The sequence below is a fragment of the Prionailurus viverrinus genome, chromosome E1, assembly GCF_022837055.1.
Source record: "Prionailurus viverrinus isolate Anna chromosome E1, UM_Priviv_1.0, whole genome shotgun sequence".
NCBI classification, from domain to species: domain Eukaryota; kingdom Metazoa; phylum Chordata; class Mammalia; order Carnivora; family Felidae; genus Prionailurus; species Prionailurus viverrinus.
The window spans coordinates 23,257,272-23,278,197 of record NC_062574.1 but is presented as its reverse complement, the minus strand read 5'-3'; the positions used below and the strand labels follow the sequence as shown (position 1 = coordinate 23,278,197).

General features: G+C 41.1%; 1 protein-coding gene across 2 annotated transcripts in view; it reads right to left on the bottom strand.

The window, feature by feature from the left end:
• HEATR6 (HEAT repeat containing 6) overlaps nt 1-18,863 on the bottom strand; it is a 35,983-nt gene extending 17,120 nt beyond the window's left edge. The window contains exons 1-9 of one of the 2 annotated variants that reach the window (XM_047833279.1): nt 18,641-18,863; nt 15,399-15,506; nt 11,936-12,076; nt 11,351-11,466; nt 10,431-10,545; nt 8,814-8,915; nt 7,805-7,942; nt 5,831-6,126; nt 4,913-5,090 (exon numbers count right to left, since the gene is read on the bottom strand). In XM_047833279.1, the coding sequence (XP_047689235.1) occupies nt 4,913-5,090; nt 5,831-6,126; nt 7,805-7,942; nt 8,814-8,915; nt 10,431-10,545; nt 11,351-11,466; nt 11,936-12,076; nt 15,399-15,506; nt 18,641-18,859 (1,413 nt within the window). In that variant the 5' untranslated portion in view covers nt 18,860-18,863. The remainder of the gene's footprint in view (nt 1-4,912; nt 5,091-5,830; nt 6,127-7,804; nt 7,943-8,813; nt 8,916-10,430; nt 10,546-11,350; nt 11,467-11,935; nt 12,077-15,398; nt 15,507-18,640) is intronic. The other variant, XM_047833280.1, reaches the window with a different exon arrangement.
• Nucleotides 18,864-20,926: the final 2,063 nt, after the last annotated feature.

Below are 20,926 nucleotides of genomic sequence, written 5' to 3'. Positions count from 1 at the left end.
AAATTAGAGGCAATAAGATTATCTATCAGGTCCTAAAAGTAGCCATGAACTAGGCCACTTGCACCCTCACTTTAAAAAAACTTCTATCACATTGCTGTTAGGTTTTCTTACAGGAAGGAGTAAGTCTAAGCTACATGATAATATAAAACCCTGAAATCATGAACATGAGAATAACTTAAAAGATTAGAAGTCTAGTTTATTCAAACATAAGGCCAAGTAAAAAGAGAGAACTAAATAGCTCGTGGGGTAGGAAAAAAAATACCCAAGTCTAGAGTCTGTTTCACACTAAACATGCGACACTGAAGCGTCCATGAGTGCTCGAAGTTAATTAAACAGTATATTAGGAACTTTGTGCACATTCAAGTTGGCAGGCATCATTAGTGATCCAACTTTTCAGAAACAGTCTTAGGTACAGAAAGTAATACTGCCTGTAGTGAGAGTCTTTGATAATCAAAGAAAGGAAAACTATTAACTATAACCTTATGGAAGGAAAGGAAAATATGTGCACCTTTGTCAATGGTCTGCTGTACTTGTCAGGAAAAGTGTCAACGAAGCAAAATTTTGTTTATAAGATTAAAGCATTACTTTCAATTGGTACTCTGGTGATTCCGTGGTATTAAAAATCAGGAAAGAGGGGAGCCTGGGTGGCTCAGTCAGTTAAGCATTCGTATCTTGGTTTCGGCTCAGGTCATGATTTCGCCGTTGTGGGACTGAGTCCCACATCTCTCTCCCTTTCTCTCTGCCCCTGTCCTGCTTGCACATACTCTCTCTCAAAATGATTAAATAAACATTAAAAGCAAGCAAACAAAAAATCAGGTAAGAAAAAAATAAAAAGAAAGCCAATTTAACCATAATGGAATGCAGGTGATAAATGTAGGACCAGTTATATAATACTGTACCCTCTTTGGCCAGCCCCCCAAAATACCAACTAAATACTTCCAGATATTTTAAAAGTGGGGAATCAACATTATAATTCTAATCTAAATATTTGCTCACCATGAAGCATATCTGAGTTTGGTGTGAAAAAGGTTCTCCAGAAAATCTTCAACTATATCATCTCCAAGTAACTAAGGAATAAATCATTTTTGCGCATCTTTTGTAGAGTGGGCTCACAAACAAAAAACTAAAGATTTACCGCTCTGAGAATAAATTTGTAGTATGACAATATAAGTCTTCAGAATCAAGCATAATCATTTAGGTTAGGAAGCTGACAATGTATTAGGAAATTTTGTGTGTGTGTGTGTGTGTGTGTGTGTGTGTGTGTATGGGTGAGAGGGTGTGAGAGAGAGAGAGAGAGAGTGAGAGAGACAGCAAGCGAGAAAGAACTCAAGTCACAAGTCAGCTGACCCAACAAAAACTTAGATAAGGGGCTGCCAAACTTTTTCTGCAAAGGACCAGTAGCACCTACTTTATATTTTAGACTTTGTAGGCCACAGCCTCTGTTGCAACCACTCAGCCATGACAAGACAGATGCTAAATAAAGAATAAATATGATTATATTCCAATAAAATTTTACTTATGGACAATGAAATCTGAATTTCATATAATTTTCACATGGCATGAAATACCATTTTAAAAAGTTTTTTTTTTTAACAACAATTTAAAAGTATAAAAGTATTCTTAGCTCATGGGTCATACAGAAACATAGTTTGCCAACCCCTGATTACATGGCGGGTCTGAATAAAGGTATGCTATGCTGAACCTCCATTTCTTTATAAGGCAGTTAAAAAATCATGATTCCCACAGGTGACAAAGCAATTGCAATTTAAAACCAACTTGTGGAAAGAAATGAACTGATACTCAGAAGCCAAAAGTTTTTAGCCTCATTAACTTTGGTACCCTAAGAGGTAAAAGTATCCATGACCATCACAAATGAAAACAAAAGGAAAGTCACTGAAATATATCACCAAGGTAGGAAATCTATGAAAAATATACTACTATATCACATGATATTTCTCATAGGTCCGATTTAATTTCCTTTAAACCTTGTTTAATAGATCTCTGTTGCTAAAAAAAAAAAAAAAAGCTACTTATGACACTGAATCATTCAAGTTCTGCTTCACTGATTCTTACATCAATATTTAATATACTATTTACCAGTTCTGATCAGCACTTTCAGCAGAAATTACTGATGTGCAAGCAAATCTTAAGAGGGGCAGCTCTCCAGAGAACTCATTTTGTTAAGTTTTTATTGTCTGAATATTTACAATGATGGATGAAGACTTTCCAATCTGATAAACATCAGTGTGCTCTGTTTCACCAGGGGGTAGTTTCACTTCCTTGGACATGAAGACTTGTTCAAAGGTAATGAAACAGGAAAACACTTTCCCCTTTTTCTACTTATGGATGTGGCAGAAATGTTTGCAGAGGTAGCTCAGTTAGTCCTTAGTTTTTCCTTTTTTTATGTTTGGTCTCAATCTTCCTGGGAGGATGATAAAGAAGTCATGGCTGGGAGTGGGTAGCAGTGAGGTTTCAATGTACTTGGTTGTTCCCTTCTTTAGCTTTGTCCCAGGACTGATTATTCTGCACACATGTTCAAGGTTAACTTTATTTGATCACACTCCTAAAGTTGGTTGCCTTTAGGGTGGGGGCATTTGAACACTGTGTCGGGGTCTCTAGATTTGGAGATATCCAAGCCAAAGCCATCTGTTCTTGGTCAGCCATATAAGGGAAAACCCGACTACCTACCAGTTCATGATAGTTACAAACCTGCTTTACTCTCTTTCCTTATAGGGCTATTACTCTAGATTTTGATTTGTTTCCACATTTCATAGCTCTCCAAAAAAAGAAATAAAAAATCATGAAATTTTAAAATTGGGATAGTTCTCAAGGTACCAAGAAAGTTTGTCCCATAGTTTGTTCCCTAGATCAAGTCTTGCTATAGCCACATAATCTACCTTTTTAACACCCAAAGAAATCTTATAGAAGAAATTCATAAATTAGTCATGGTATTTTTATTGGTAATTTGCTCTGTGCCATCTGGAAACATACAGGATGTGCTTTCTGAAGCACATTTCCAACATGTAAAAACATGACCATTTCCCAAGTACTGCCCACTGCCAAATCCTAAAGGAAATTTCTAAGTTTTCTCCTTTGGAATTAATCACTCTAACATTTCATACTGCAACTTCCCGAAAGTAATCTATTGCTAGTGTTCTGAATGAAGAGTCCAGTCCCCTTCCTTCTGTCCGTTTTTCTTTGGAAAGTTTCTCAGCATATCAGTAAAAACTGTGCTTCCAGTTGAATCTACCCTAGGTCATACCAGAGCTGCCATGAACTTGAAACTGTCATCACTGTGCACTTCAGCAAGATGCACTACTGTCATGTTTCATCCTAAGAGAAACTTCAGGCATCCAACTCTATACTTACAACAAGCCTTTGAGCAGCTGACCACTCAGCTTTTACACATGACTATACCTTTTAATCTAGCTCTGATCAACGATTGCTGCTCCACTGCATTTATGTGAACTTTTAAGTTTTGCACACAACTTTCTAGGAGTCTTTGTAAAAAAGTCTCTCTCACTGACATCACCGACCACAACACTTGCTTCTAGCATGTGTCTTGGTGCACAGGGACAGTTTGCAGAGGTGTGTACTAAGGCTCACCGTGGACCATGATCACACTTCTTTACACCTTTCTAACCTAAAATCTGTGACAAAGCTTCTGGCTACAATCATTTCACTTGCCATTACATGGAACTGACAAGTTCTACTCATTACTTTGATCTTTCTAAATCCTACAAATGATGATTGCTTTTCCATTTCTCCAGGACCTTCATGTCCTGGAGCTAGGACATCTCCAGAAAGAAGTTCTATACATTTCCTTTTCATCACATTTCTTGCATTGCATTCATCAAAGTTAAAGAGCAAGACCATATCTAAAAGGTACCCAAATCAAGGAGGACCACTTTGCAGCATGTAAAATTTCTCATGGCACTCTAAGGCAAATGTAAACATTAAAAACTATAAAGACATAAACACCATGACACAGATTTCAATCCACTTTCATGAAATCCGACTCCATAACCTCTCTGTACTCATATCCCAAACTCATACGTTCGCTGTCCCCTTGGCTGGGCAGCTGCAGTGCGGGTGGTTTACCTAGCCTGCCACTGGCTCCACAGGACGATCTCCTCAGCTCCTGCCGGCAGCTCCCCGCAGCCGGAGGCTTTTCTTTTCTTTTTTTCTTTTTTCTTTTTTATTTATTTATTTATTTTTTGGGGAGGCTTTTCAAATATATGTACTTTTTAACCTTTATAGTATTTTTCCTTTCACTTACAAGAATGGCTTCAGTACTGACTTATTTGTCACCCCTTATTTTCCATTTTTCTTGCAGGTTCTCATTTGCTACTGATTCAGTTAATCTGAAAATTTCCTGCTGGTATAACTACTCAGGATATTGGATGTTTGAAATTTTTGTGCTTAACTGAGGCCTGTTTATTTTTTTCACCCTGTAAGAGCTTTTGAAGGGTCACCCACAAGTTTTCTTATGTGTTCTTATCATAGACATTTTTCTAAGCTTTACGTATTCTTCATAACCATTATGGACAAAGATATTCCACTGAGTGTTTAAACTGCTTTTGATTTTTTCCTATTATAAATCCCATGGCAATCAACATTCCCATAAAAGGGAAAGAACCACGGCTGTCTCAGTGCAGCTCCAAAGGGATACAGAGGCTACAAGTCAGTGAGCTCAGGCTCCAAGCAAGCCCTAGGCAGCAGGGCCCCTAGTGTGAGCGTTCTCAGCCTGCTACTCACATATGCCCGTGTTCTGTCCTCCTGCCTGTCCTGTGGTTCTCGAGTCAGGAGTTGGATTGTTAGTAATGAGAGCTGTGTTCAGATGAGACCAGATAAGGCAGGGAAAACAAAAAAGACTTTCCTGGTATTATGCTCAGAATTTAAGTGCTTTTACCTTTGGAGAAGGATCTTTTAACGTAAGAGTCATCAGGGACACTGACTGAGGGCTTCCAAGCTCGGGTGTATCAGGAACAAAGGCTGACCAGTAGCCATAAAGAACTTTTTTTTCTATTGATTTTATAGTAGAAAGAAAACAAGCTAATGCTCCTTGGCGAACTTTGGCTTGGTAAGACCTATCCAAGAGAAGGAAGAAAAAAAGTCTTTAAAAAATACAAACATGAAATTCTATTTATTCCAGCCAACTCACATGATGCACTAAGAAACTCAACTTTCTGAATAAACCCAAAAGTAAATATGCCAACGTGATAGTTGAAAAAATAGTTTTCAAAATGCAATCAAAACATGCTAAAGCAATTTGTTTACATAACAAGTTAATACAGTAAACAATATAAAACACAACTAGACAGAAAATAAGAGGGCAACAGCTTGGCATCAGGAGTAGTGAGTATGTGCCAGGCACTGTGCTGAGGCTGGCAGACATAAAGCCCGCCCTGCCCCCAAGGAGCCTGCGAGGGGCAGAGACAGACGGACAGTTAAAGAGATAACTGCAGGGCATTTTGATCGATGCTAAGGTGGAGATACATCAAAGGGTCACAAAGAAGGCACCAAAGCCAGAATTGGGGAGCAGGGGTGCTAGTAAGAAAAGGCTTCTCAGAGGACATGATTGCTGAGCTCATACCAAAGTGGAGTAGTGGTTAATAAGAAGGCACACAAAGTGGAAGAAAATTCCAGGCAGAGGAACAACATGTACAAAGGCAGATGAAGGGGACAAGGCAGATGTAGAGTGACACAAAGCCCAGCATAAATGAATCTTCAAATTAAATCTTGTGTAGCAGTCAGGTTTTTAAGCAAAGTTATTAACTTATGTGCACCTGAGATTAGAAGGCGTAACAACATAACAAAATACTACTACCTCATTTTACTCTGCATGCCTCCTTCAGCATCCGAATAGTCAGACTCACTACTGCTGACCTTTTTCCAACTGGCAGAACGGAAGGGGGTGGAGACTCGGTCTCTTCCTGCCATGCTGCTTCCCTCTACAGGCAAACTTCGGACTCCCAGGGAGGAGGAGCAGGGAGTGCTCCCCTCACGCAGGTTCTCTTTGCCTGAGCCAGTGATGGGGGCTGCTTCTCTTTCACCACTGGATTCTTCCTCTTCCTCTTCTTGCTGGATTTTCCTTGATTTTACTTTTGATTTCTTCTTTTTATTCTGATTTTAGGAGCAAATGAAAACATACATATGAGAGCTATTGGTACTTTCTCATTTGATAGTTACTAAATATGTCCCCAACACGTAGTCTGAAGAAAGAAGAAAAGAGGAGAGGAGAAAAAAAAGGCACTTACTTAATACTCTGTGTGTCAGGTGCTGTGCTAAGTGCTTACACACACCCTACTGGACTACAGGAAACAAGGCATGACGTATGTACAACAGAGCCATACTGGTAGCCTGGGTTTAAATTCTACCTCTGTGACTGTGGGCAAATCATTTCACCTTCCACTTAGCTTGAAGTTCCTGATCTGTGAGTATAAGGCTAATGCCACTTTCCTTGCACAGTTGTGAAAGCATTCAGCAGCAACAGATTTCAAGTCTATAGAAAATGATTAGAGTGACAATTTTCTCAGTTCTTCCAGATAAGACCCATAGCTAGCACCACTCTAGATGTAGAAGAGAGACGTTAATCCACTATATACAATGCACGGTTTAGGTCACTGAGGCTTTGTAGATAGTAAGTAAGAGCCAGTTTCTTTCTTTTCTCCTGCTTCCTTTCTGACATCCAAATATCTTTGGAATCTAGGCCTCCCTCTGCATTCTCAAGGTCCCCTGAATTTAAGAAAGGAAGGTCCTCATCACTTCTATTTTGTATTATTAACATGGCCCCAGACTCACACCTTTTACTTGCTACCACAGTGATGTTTCCTAGATGTGTATCTGATCATATCACTCCCCTATATAAGAGTCTTCATCTCTGCCACCTGTAAGATAAAAACTAACTCCTTAGCATACTATAAAAGACCCTTATGATTTGGCCTCTGCTACCTACTTGTCCCAGCCTTCTGCACACACCTGACACTCTAGACTACTGGTTAACAAATAGGCTGCACACATGCTCATCCTCTATGCCTAGGCACCTTCTGTTTCCTCTGGCGGAAAAAAATAACCAACACTTTCCTTCCTTTTTGTACTCTACTCATTCTTTAAAAAAAAAAAAAAGTTTATTTATTTATTTTGAGAGCGAGAGAGAGAGAGCAAGCAGGGGAGGGACAGAGACAGAGGGAGAGAGAAAATCCCAAGTAGGCTCTGAGTTTCTCCCCTAAACTCCTAAAAACAGAATCTATATCCTTAATGTTTAGCATAATGTCTGGGATGTAGCAAGTATTCAGTAAATGTTGAGTAACTCAATGAGTAGAAGAATTTTGAATTATAAACATTTTATAAGTAATACCGGATACACGTCCAGATATAATACAGTGGCCCATATATCTGTATGCTCTAGGTTCTCCAATGGAAACATGAGGGAGATGGCAACTATATGAACAGGCTGGGAAACCTGGCAGTTGTAACAGAGACCTACAATATTTACCAATTAGCCTTTTGTAGAAAAAGTGGGTTGACCTGTGGTCTCGAGCATTTGGGGAACGAGGATGTGCGGCTTCAGGCATAAAGTGAATGTCCACTGCTATAGCTCTTACACTGCCTAGACCTCTTAGAACTATAAGATGCTCTAACCAGTGTTTTCAGCAGTCTGATGAATTTACATTTACTATGCTAAAAACCCAAAACTGAAATCAAATTTAAGGTCAGCCTTTGGCGCAAGTAGGGATGCAAATCACAGAAAATATATATTAAAAACAATCCACAACTTCGTGCTAAGTAAACACAAGCATACCACAGTTGGTCGAGAAGTGTTGGATTCGGATTGCTGCGGTTTGACAGGTGGCCGCCCGTCATACTGAGGAAGCGGAGTGGGATATAACACCGTGGGCAGCTCTATGTTTAGTCCCGGGAGTCCGTGAAACATAGATTTCTGATGATGATGATGAAGGAAGCGCACACACAAAAACAAATCATAAAACAGAATGATTTGCCATGTTCTGAATCACATCGATGAACCGATTAATGTCTAGAATCTTATTGAGGAAATTCAAAGGGACAGAAAATTGGTATCTTGAAGGTTTAGGGCTTACAGAAGAGTTTAATCCCATCTGGGTGGATCTGGTCTGGTCAGATGAGTTTAAGTTTGATTTTACTTTATTTACTTACCATTTTTATTAAGTTTAAAAATTTATCCAACCTGTTTTATCCGATTATTTTATCTATGATTTTTTTAAACAATCTATCATTTTTATTTCACTTATCCATGTCCACATCTAGCTGTCTATATGGGAGATGGGACAGGGAAAGATTTAAAGTTTTAGTCACGATCAAGGTAAGTTAAAAATGGCTTTGACCCGAGGCCGCTTCCTGGCTGACCTGAAAGGTGGGTCCCCAGAGAGGTACCTTCCCACCGACTAGCAGGCTCAGAAACGAAAGGAGGCAACCTACTAATTGCCATCTGACTGGCCTGTCTACTTATGTGGGCCAAGAGCCAAAGAGAAGCCCTGGTTCCTCTTTCAAGTACAAACAGGTTTAAGAGGATCTACAATTAAATTGTCTACAGATCATAAGCTATTCCCTTCCTAAGTGAAGATTCATACGTAAAGTTTTAGAATTTTGATGAATTTACTTAAAGCACAGCTTACTGTTTTCAGTTCTTAATTTGACATATGCCTACATATGAACATTTGAACGATCTCCTAATATATACTGCCCAAAAGCTAGCTTTAGAGAAATGACATAAAGTGGTCCCTATGCCTGGGGTCTGAGCAGGGAAGACACTCATCGCGATGAGCACTTACCTTTAGCACAGCCAGAAGAGCTCCAAGTTCCTCGGTCTGTGTCAGTTTCATCTTACCCCCATTGAGAAGAGACTGTATACCTTTCAATGCATTTTGTAACAACTGGGGGAGAAAAGAGGCCAAGTTAAAAGGTACAGAAAATTTGGTTATCCAGGGGTCAGCTTCCTAGCACCACCTAGGATGAAGAAGTCTCTCAATGATGAAAAAAATCATGCAACAGGGGAAAAGAAAGAAGATCTAGAGGAGAGATGTGATGAACTACTAATTATTTTCCAGAAAACAGAGTGTTCTCACTGAAAAGAGTGGTCTTACTGTACATGTTTATAAGCTAGCATGTACAAATGGTGAGCAAGGAGGAAAAAAAAAACAGGAGGTGTGTAGTGGGAAGGAGGTGACAGGGATGGAAAAGTGGCAGCAGAGATTGGAAGCGGGGAATCTCTATGATACAGCAGCCTCACTAGTTCTTAAAGTCAAAGGAATGTATGTGGGAACAGGTTTCTAGAGGGCAATTCTGATCGAGATTGATCTTTTGACTCAGCATTCTCATTAAGAAATAGTCCTTGGGTGCCTGGCTGGCTTAGTCAGTAGAGCATCCAACCCTTGATCTCAGGATTGTGAGTTCAAGCCTCATGTTGTGTGTAGAGATCACGTAAATAAATAAAACTTAAAAAAAAAAGATACTGTCCTTAAAAAACACTCCCCACACAGAGAGGATGTGGAACATAGCCTTTTTCTGAAATAGTGGAAACACTGAAGAAACTTCAATGTCCATCTGTTATGACAATCATTATGTAAGAAGCTAGCCCTCTGCTACATGGGAAACTCAATCATGATAACAGGAAGCATCTGCCAAGCACTTTAAATGATGTATTTCATATACCGCTCATGTAACTGTATCATTCGTCTCATTTGAGAGAAAAAGTATATGGAGACTCAAGAAGTTAAGTAACTTGCCCAACGTCTCCCAGCTACAGCAGTTAGAAATGCATGAGGTACATTAATAGGTACTGAAAAGATGCCCAAGAAATATTAACTTTAAAAAAGAGATACAGTGGTAAAAAACAGCATATTTAATATGATCTCACTGAAAAATTATAAAATATAGTCATTTATATACAGAAAAAAATGTCTAGGGGCATGTAGAACAAATTGTTCCAGGTGGTTATATCTGAGCAGGGAACTACAGGGAACTTTCACTACCTCAGATCTGTAAGTTTTGAAATGTGTCACTCTGAATTTAAAGCATGTTAACAAATTGCCATATCTGCATCAGAGTTTTTAAAAAGAAGTTATACTGCAGATATTGTTGAAATCTCCTTTCCCTTCCATCTAAAAGACTGTTACTAGTCTGAAACTGTATTGCTTTTATAGTCAGGAGGGGAAAAAATACTTTTCTTCAAAAATCTAGAACCACAAAACAAACAGAAACTGTTTTGTAATTTAAACCTGAAAGATATGATTTCCATCTTTGCAGGTTATAAATATCTCACTTATGCCTTTATCTCCAGACAAAACTGATTCAACAACCAAATTATATTCTTTAGTCACAGCTTCTGTTCGACTACTGCTTCTAGACACATCTGTAACATTCACAAGATTAGTGGTAGCCCCACCTACCATGCAAAACGTGATATCATCCATATCAGATGATTTTGGAGACTGTAAAGTGGTCAAGAAAGCCTGGAAGCAGATATTTGGGTAGGGTTCCTCCAAGTATGGCTGTCCTGGTACACTAAAACACATACAGAGAAAGTAACTCAAACTCAGTCTCCTTTGAAATGGGGCTTGCAAAAGAATAAGAATTAAAAATAGCAGTAATACAGACTAGTTGGAATGTACCTTCAGATGAAACTATATTAAGGAAGACTGCCCTTTGGGTAAGTAACTACGGCTGTGGAATACCACATGGCTGGAATGAATACCAAGAAGGAAGAGGGGTTTCCACAGGGAAAAGTTACAGAAGTTTGTAGTGGAAGAAGTATGGAGAAAGAAATCTTTTTTTAACTCTACTTTTCAATGTGTAGAGGGAAACAATGCACACAGGTCTTGTCTGGCTAGAATCACACAGCTGAGCCCGACTCCTCCCCACTGGACAACACCGCAATGGGGAGACAAGATACATCGGTTCAAGTCTGTGCTCCTCAGTTTCCATTGCACGAATCTACAATTTGGTGGATGGGATTGGTTGCATTTTCTTAGAAGAAATTGGCTTTGATAGAGGCCTCAACAAAGCTTAAATTCATGACTATATCCTTCTAGAAGACTTAATATGGTTAGAATTTGTATCAACAGAAAACAAAACCTTGACATATTGCATATGTACTGCTCTTTCCCTATTTTAGGGATAAGATCCTAGTCTATTTTTTCCTTTACTTTACCTTTTTAAACAAATACTACTAAAATAAACAATATACGATGATCTTATTAGCAAGGAACATGGGAAACACAAAGTAGGTTATTTTTCTAAGTTGGCTCTGGCTTCAGACATGAGAGCCCCTGTCTCATCACAGCCAGGAGATGCGGCCAGACTCACATACCTGAGACACAAGTTTGCCATGCAGTGCACTGCAGCTCTCCTAGCTTCAGGGTCGGGCTGAGCCGAGTCACTCAACTTCATCAAAATCCCGCTCTTGCCGAGCAAGTCTGGGAGGTACTAGAACAAAATAACAGCTAACGTGCGTCAGAAAAGGCTTCTTGGAAAATTATTACTCTTTAGGTGGGTGTCATTTTTTTTAACTAATGGGTGGTTAAGTCCCAAAAGACTAGCTGCTAGCTAAATCTTTCAAATGGGCATGCAAAGATGTGTCCTGAAATACCAGTAGCGATCATCACTCTCAGCCCAGGTAGCTGCTGAAGCTCTTCAGTCTTGGGTGCACACTGAAGGATGACGATAACAATAGAGGTTCATGTTTAGCAAGTGCCAAGCACTTTACAAGGACTGTCTCACCTCATCCTCAAAGGATCTACCGTATACACGAAGAAATGAGATTCAGGGTTGAGTAAGGGTTGACCAAGGTCACACATCTCATTAATGACAGGATGGAAACCTGAGCACGAGTCTATTGGTTCAGAGCCTGTGTTCCTAACCTTTGGAAGGAAAGGCAGAACACAGTTTAAACTACCTTTTGACATTTTGAGCCATTGCAGTAAACCAGAGCTGCCAGGGCTTGGAGAATCTCCATGTGTGTCCAGGAACTACACTGCTGAATAGCAGAAATAGTATATGCCAACAGGAAATCCAGGTTTTGTTCATCAACAATCACCTATCAATACAGGAAAAAATATGCATCATCTAACTTGTAAGAAAAAATACTTTTATCTTTTTCAGACATGTATGCTCATCTGAACCAGGCTATGAAAGAAAGGGCACATGTGTCCATCTTTTTAGTGTCAGAAAGATCAGCTTTATTTTGTTTTTTTTTTTTAATTTTTTTTTTCAACGTTTATTTTATTTTTGGGACAGAGAGAGACAGAGCATGAACGGGGGAGGGGCAGAGAGAGAGGGAGACACAGAATCGGAAACAGGCTCCAGGCTCTGAGCCATCATCAGCCCAGAGCCCGACGCGGGGCTCGAACTCCCGGACCGCGAGATCGTGACCTGGCTGAAGTCGGACGCCCAACCGACTGCGCCACCCAGGCGCCCCAAGAAAGATCAGCTTTAAAGGCCTTGAACGTCTGATCAAGACAGGGCCTTCTCCTTGTCCCAGGGCCTTGCTCACTTCCTCCCCTTTACTCCCTCCACTCAAAATAGAGCCTGGCAAAGTCCCTGCAGCTTTTCCTGGAGCCAACCAGATACTGGTAGCTGTAAATACACAGATATGTAAGACTCAAGCCACTGAAATGGGCTTCTCTACATCATAAATGCTCAACAAACACACTATGAATATAAATGCCTGTTAAATAGCTATGTCTCACTATGATGTGGAGCACACAATGGGAAGAGACTGCATATCCTTGTCATCAACTTTATAATCGTGTTGGGACAAAGGAGGTTAATCGAAGTAACAATTCATGAATAACTGAGATAAACTGTCATCAAAAGCTAGAAAGTTGATTAAGGGCTGTAGGTGCCATCTGTGATCAGGAACTTTTCCAATTGCCAGTGCTACAAAGGTAACACATCTGAGAACAGTAAACCTTCAGAAGCTATGGTACCAGTGTGAAAAATTCTGAACTTGAAAACAGCCTCATTTCATTTAGGACGTCACAGGTAGCAGACACTGCTTACTTATCAGCACTCATCTCCTCTCTCCTGCTGGCAGAGTATTGATTTTATTTGGGTACTCACCTCTTGCACATGGGACCTGAGAGTAAATCCTAATTAGCTAAGATACTGGTTCTCTACCAGGGGAAATCTTATTTCCCAAGGAAATGGGAATGTCTGTAGACAGTTTTGACTGTCACAATCAGAGGGATGCTATTGCCTTCTAAGGTAGAAGCCAAGGATGCTGCTAAAATCCTACAATGCACAGGAGAGCCGCCCTACAACTAAGAATCACCCAATCCAAAATATCAGTAAGTGTCGAGATTGGGAAACCCTGATATAAAAGTTGAGCTGCACAGTGTAATCATCTAGGGAGCTTAAGCCCTGCAGTTGATTCTAATGTGCAGTCAAGGTCAACCCCTGGTTTCAGTCACCCATGGTAATACTATTCCCTTGATCAGACCTAGGTCTCCCCAGCCAGATATGAGGGGAGGTCTGATGGAGAGTGAGGGGACAACATGCTTCATTCTTTTTTTTTTAATTTTTTTTTAATGTTTATTTATTTTTGACAGAGAGAGAGAGAGAGACAGAGCATGAAGGCGGAGGGGCAGAGAGACAGGGAGACACAGAATCTGAAGCAGGCTCCAGGCTCCAAGCTGTCAGCACAAAGCCTGACGTGGGGCTCGAACTCACAGACTGTGAGATCATGACCTGAGCTGAAGTTGGACACTCAACCGACTGAGCCACCCAGGTACCCCAACATGCCTCATTCTTTTTTTTTTTTAATTTTTTTAACGTTTATTTATTTTTGAGACAGAGAGAGACAGAGCATGAATGGGGGAGGGTCAGAGAGAGAGGGAGACACAGAATCTGAAGCAGGCCCCGGGCTCTGAGCTGTCAGCACAGAGCCTGACGCGGGGCTCAAACTCACAGACTGTGAGATCACGACCTGAGCTGAAATCAGACGCTCAACCGACTGAGCCACCCAGGTGCCCCAACAACATGCCTCATTCTTACAGAGACACAAAATAAATCATTTTTTTGCTTCTGCTGGGGGTTATTTATTTATTTCGCATGCAATGCCTGAACTGAGGCAGCCATCTTGACTAGGAGAGATGCTAGCTGAGGACAGCCCATACATCGATAGCAGAATGGAAAAATGTCAGGAAGTTTCTCATAAAGTGCCCCTGGAGTGCCTCTCTTGGGGGTTGTGGTATGATATAATTTTAAAAAAAAAAATTGTTTTTAAGCTGTTCTAGGTTGACTTTTGTTTCTTGCAGCCAAAAGCAGCCAAAAGGTTACATGGTGCTAATTGTAAATTTTGTGCTAACTACATTCACATCCTCATGTGGCATCTTATGGTAACAGCCTCAATGTCTGAACTGTTCCTAAAAAGATATGAGATTTATTTAGCAAACTGAAAACATTCTGGAGAAAGGAGAGCTACAGCACGGACCTTGTTATAAATAACAAGGGTCTTTCTGTCTTTTTTAAAAAAAAATTTTTTTTTTAATGTTTATTTATTTTTGAGACAGGGAGAGACAGAGCATGAACAGGGGAGGGTCAGAGAGAGAGGGAGACACAGAATCTGAAACAGGCTCCAGGCTCTGAGCGGTCAGCACAGAGCCCGACGCGGGGCTTGAACTCACGGACTGCGAGATTATGACCTGAGCCGAAGCCGGATGCCTAACCGACTGAGCCACCCAGGCGCCCCAAGGGTCTTTCTATCTAGTGTCCTCTTGCTCCCAAGCTACTTATGTTTATGAAGATCAAAAGCGGACCACAAAAATGGGAAAGGGGAAAACATATTGGTAGGAAAGGAGTAGTAGATTGTTTCAACTTATTCTTAGATATATCTTGGTCAAATACATCTTCCATGAAAAATTCTAAGACCTGGGGGACTCAATGATATTGCTTTCTTGAACCAAACAGAAAGGAGTAATTCTTTTTTTTTTTTTTTTTAATTTTTTTTTCAATGTTTATTTTTATTTTTGGGACAGAGAGATACAGAGCATGAACGGGGGAGGAGCAGAGAGAAAGGGAGACACAGAATCGGAAACAGGCTCCAGGCTCTGAGCCATCAGCCCAGAGCCCGACGCGGGGCTCGAACTCACGGACCGTGAGATCGTGACCTGGCTGAAGTCGGACGCTTAACCGACTGTGCCACCCAGGCGCCCCAGAAAGGGGTAATTCTAATGGACAAACTTCTAGAATTGTGCAGAATAATTTTTTTGGTCAGAATTATATTTAATATCATCCCTAGTAAGGAAGTGCTTCTTCTAATTTCTCAAAAGATCAGCCTATTGCACCTAGCACAGGTGTAGCATTTCAAAGGTACTTATTTAATTCATGATAAATTCTAAAGTTATGCACATGATTACCTGTAATCTGTTAAGTAAATGGTGGATAAGTTGAGACACTTTGCTGACAAGATGATTCTGATTAAGAGGCACCAGTCGGCAAGCTTGGACAAGAAGAGCACTGACATCCTACCAAAAAAAACAAAAAAACAAAAAAACAAAAAACAATGAAAGGTGATATGCCTATTTATTAGTCAAGTAAAGAAGCAACCTCTGTCCCCCAAACACAGCCAAACAGAAAAATGAAAGGCAATGTTCACACTCAAAATGAGGAAAGATGCAATGTGAGGCAGGAAGTAGGAAGAAAATTAAATGATAGCACAGAAATGGGATGTGCTAAAAAGAAGGAAAAGACACAATATGGTTTTTGTCAGTCTAAAAACTCCAGAGTCTCTACATATGTAGAGAGTGCAATTAAATAGCCAAAGAGAGGCTTCCAGAATATAAAAACACACACCGAAGTTAAAAATACCAAAAAGTAAGCAAACAGACACATGAAAAGATGCTCAACAACACTTACCATCAGGGAAATGCAAACCAAAACTACAATGAGATATCATGTCACACCTGTCAGAATGGTTAAAATAAAAAACACCAGAAACAACAGGTGTTGGCAAGGATATGAAGGAAAAGGAACCCTCATGCACTGTTGGTGGGAATGCAAACTGGTGCAGCCACTGTGGAAAACAGTATGGAGGCTCTTCAGAAAGTTAAAAATAGAACTACCCTAAGATCCAGCAACTGCACTAGTGGGTATTTACCCAAAGGATACAAAAACACTAATTCAAAGGGATACATGCACCCCTATGTTTACAGCAGCGTTATTTACAATAGCCAAAGTATGAAAGCAGCCCATGTCCATCAACAGATGAATGGATAAAGAAGATGTGGTGTGTATACACACACACACACACACACACACACACACACACACACAGTGGAATATTACTCAGCCATAAAAAAGAATGAAATCTTGCCATTTGCAATGACCTGGATGGATGGAGCTACAGAGTATAATGCTAAGCAAAATAATAGAAAGACAAATATATGATTTCACTCATCTGTGGAATTGAAGAAACAAAACAAACAAGCAAAGGGGGAAAAAAAGAGAGAGACAAACCAAGAAACAGATTCTTAACTATAGAGAATAGACTAATGGTTACCAGAAGGGAGGTGCAAATAGGTGGGATGGGTGAAATAGGTGATGGGGATTAAGGAGTGCACTTGTTATGATGAGCACTGGGTGATGTACGGAATTGTTGAATCACTATATTGTACACCTGAAACTAATACAACACTGTATATTAACATACTGGAATTAATTTTTTTAATTAAAAAATAAAACTCATTCATTCCCATCTTGAAAAAGAAAACAGAAAGCAAGCAAACCATATTTTCAAGGCCACTGGGAAAATCAGGAGTGACACGTGTATAAGTTTAATGTAAAATTAGGTAATTCTAAAAAAAAAAGCGGGGAATCTATTTGCAAATCACACCATTCATTCCTCTATAGATGTTTACTGAATTAAAAGTCTGGAGCACCTATTATGTGTTAGATCTTTGGGATCCAAAGGTGAACAAACATATTCCTGAACTTCAAAGAGCTCATTATCTAGAAATACTCACAAAACATTAAAGTGAATTAAATGTTGAAAGAATTAAGTACAAACTCTATGGGGAAATGGTAATTAAGGAGGTCTTACAGAGGTGATGTTTAAGCATAACCTGGAATGATCTGAAGGATGACTTAAAAATCTGCCAGACATACAAAGCAACGAAAGACACCGCAAGCAAAGGGAATGGAGTGTGCAAAACCTGGAACACCAGTAGGTGTGAAACACTAGTAGAAGCTTGAGGAAGAGCAGGTTTTAAATGACTGCACACAGGGCACAAAAGAAGTGATGGGAGACTGGAAAAGCACATTATTTTTGACGTAAAAATATCAAATTACATCAATAGAGCAAAAGTTCCCAAGTACTCCCCGAATTCCACTCCACTCCCTAGTGATACACACTATTTTGTTGTTGTCAACTCTTCCATTTGTTGTTGTGAACGCTTTACATCTATAAATATACACAGTCTGTTAAACACGCTCCTCACCCTATACTGGTGTCACACTGCATGCATGAACTGTTCTGTAACTTGCTCTGATCACTTACAGTATGTAGTGAAGATCATCCCAAATCAGAGCTTTGCTTTCTAGTCAGATTTTTTTCCCACAGAAGAAAAGAGCACTCTAGCAGCAAAGCAAAGAATGGTATGGAGAAGGGCGGGACTGGAGGCAGAAGTTTAAGGAGAGTTCAGGAAAAAGTCATCTTGCCCCGAAGGCTTAAGGCACTGGCAAGGGAACACAGAAAACGAGATGAGAAACATTTATGAAATAGAGTCTGAAGAATCCAGAGTGGATAGATCCGGGAGGAGGAAAAGGGAAAGCACCAGTGTTTGTGCCAGTGTGATTTGGCAGACTGTTCATGTTTCCCTGAGTGGGGGGAGGGGACGGGATGGGGATACAGTGGTCTCTGTCGAGATAATGTAACTCATTTTTAGAACTGTCAGGTTTGAGGTGCCTCTGAGCACCGTAGGCAGTGGCATGACTGGGTCAAGAGTTCTAGGAGTTCATTAAGTAGTCTCCAAGGCCCGATGTGCGTGAATATTATTATTATTCAGAGTCAAAGTACTTCTAAAGAGGAGGCAAAGAGGGAAAAGCTAGCACGGAGGAACAGAAAATGGCAGGGACCATGTGACAGACTTAGGCTCCAATTCTAGCGCTGCCGTTCGCCAGCAATATGACACTGGACCTTTATGTGCCTCCGTATTTTTAACAGTAAAACAGACCTAATATTACCGACGTTGTAAGATTCCTAGAACCGTGCGCGGTATATAGTACGTGACGGTCCGAGTTCCATTACTTAGTAAATGGTAATCGTGAATTTTATATACAAAGTGTTTTTGTATGCAGAGTGGAGCGGAGGCGAGGGGCGGACCAAATGACACCTGCGGTGTTACCAGAGCAGAAGTCATCAGTGGCGTTTTGAAAGATGCCGAGTTTGCCAAGCATTGCGGGGTCTTCCAGACAGAGGAGGGCAGAGACTGCCACAGTCGGAGGGAGCAAGCATGCCTGGAACTAAGTAATGCGAAGCGGTACCGAGAGAAGCCAGGAGAGGCCAGGAGAGGCCGGCGAGAGCTGCCAGCCCGGGTCTCTGAGGGTGGGGCCGGAGCGAGCAGGCGTGGCCCGAGTCCTCCCGACCCAGCAGGCCGCCTACCTCCGGGGCCACGCCGCCGACCTCGCCGTAGTTCTCAGAGATGAGCTGGTCGAAGAGCAGGTGGATCTCGGTGCGGGCGGAGCTGCTGTCGTCAGGACGGAGGGCGCAGAGCCTGGCCGATAAGCAGCGGAACCCACTGCCCTGCTCGGGCGGTGGCTCTCGTGGAACGTCTCGCGCCTGCCCGCCCGGCAGCGACTCGGCCACTTGCATCGCCGCCATCTTTCCCACGTAGGACCACAGGGAAATACTTCCGGGGCATTCCCGGCTCCGGGGGCCAGCTCCGGAAATAACTTCTTTAGACCAGAGCTGGCGTTCCTAGACGTTGGCATCTGCTTGCACTGCTGTGTGAATGGGTTTCAGAAACGGCTTGGAGGCTTTACTTGCCGCCCACTTCGCTTTGAGCCCTGGCTGAAATTGGGACTTTATTTGTCCTCCTAGAAAGTTTGTTCCTGGGCAGGGCTGACATGCCTATTTAGTACTAGCGTTTCAAAATCGGACTGGAGTTGGGGAGGGGCCGTTGTAGATGGCAATGGCAGAAACTGCTAGGTCTGCGACATCTTGGGCTCTTACCTTTTTTCCCAGGCACAAAACCACCCTTCATAAAGGATATAGTAACCAGTATTCCTTGCAGCTAGCTGTGCATCCTTTTGTGAATCTTGAGGCACTTCACACGAGAAAAGTAATTTGGGAGTTCAAACTCAAGCCATGTGAAATATAACCTGCCCGAGGGTGACCTAGTTGAGATTGGACACCCCAAGATTTCCTGTAACCTTAAAAGCAAGAAACAGGAAAAGAAAATAGCCATTTGAAATGCTATAAACAGTTTTTAGCCACCCAAGAAGTGAAGGCATGAAATTTACATTTGGTCATCTCAAGCCTTTTGAGTTATGCAAATGTAAAACAAATTATCATCAATGGTTCTTAGGGAAAACCTTGAAGGCACCTGAATATACATGTTTTATCTTGAGACAAACACTTCTGTTTAGCAATGGCAATTGGGGGCATGGTTTAGAAGAGCTAGTTTTCTAAAGACTTTGGGCTTTTGGGGGAGGAATGTTTTTTGTTTGACTTTAGATTTCATTATGCTTGTATATTATTGCTTATTCTTGTGATGTGTGTATGTGTATGTTATGTATGTGTATTTGTGATGTTCAAGCACTTGCTCAGAGAAGATCAGGAGCTGAGGCCGAGTCACAGATGTCTTAGTCTGAGTTCTTCCAAAGCAGAGCCTTAGATGAGGTTGTTATATGAGTGATTTATTCAGGAATGAACAGGGAAGAAAGGGGAATCAATATGCATATGGGCTATTGAATTAACCATTGCAAGGGGTGGTATTTGCTCAATCCTCAAGATTTTCTGAGAAGCTTTATGGAATGCTGTCAGAACCCCCTTCCTGAGGAATGGAAGATGGAAGCATATATCTGCCAGCCTTTGAATTCTGTTTTCAAGCATTGCCCCACCAAGCATCAGTTCTCCAGTGCTTTTCATCTGAGCATGCATCAGTGGGTGGTGGCTCTTATGGGAGTTTCTAGATGCACAGAGAAGCCCTGAGGCAAAAGTGAGAGGTGGAGGGTACTGGGATACAGTCCAAGACAAGGCTCTGATAAAAGCCTTAACTTGTGCTAAGCTAGGAGATGCCGGATAGAAGCTGGTTGCTGTAGCAATGATTAGACTAAGAATAAGAGTGTAAGGCCAAGAGAATTCAAAGCAGTGCACAAGGGATATCCAATACACTGGGCTAGAAGGATCATCATCACAGTGGAGGTGGTGTGATAGAGACTGTGGAAAGGATCAGGGTTTGGTGTGGCTCATCTTAGGTTGCAACCTGAGTGGCCCACGCATACTGTTATTCAAGACTGAATGACCCAGATATTGTAAAGTATACTGATACCAGTCTGTTGAGTTCTGATGGAATGTACCCTAGCAAATGACAATGTGGTTTCTCCAAGGAAATGAACATTCCTACCCTTTGCTGATCACCAACTGAAGAAACATATATCAAGCTTTCAGGGAGGACTTGAAGGCCCACTTCATTGGCTTGTGTTTAGATGATAACCCCCAAACTGTGGAATTCCTAGCTTGGCAAAAATCTCTCCCAAGAAAATCTCCTCACATATCCTTATTCCTCCTCACTCTCAATCTTTTTTAATCCTACAGTGGCATTGGGACTTTAAGGGATGCTAGCATATTCATAGCTATTTCCTTTTGTAAGTTCTGCATAAAGTGGTCTGGAGCCTTACTCTGGAATATCACCTCTTTCATATTTTGGAACTCTGTCAAGACTTC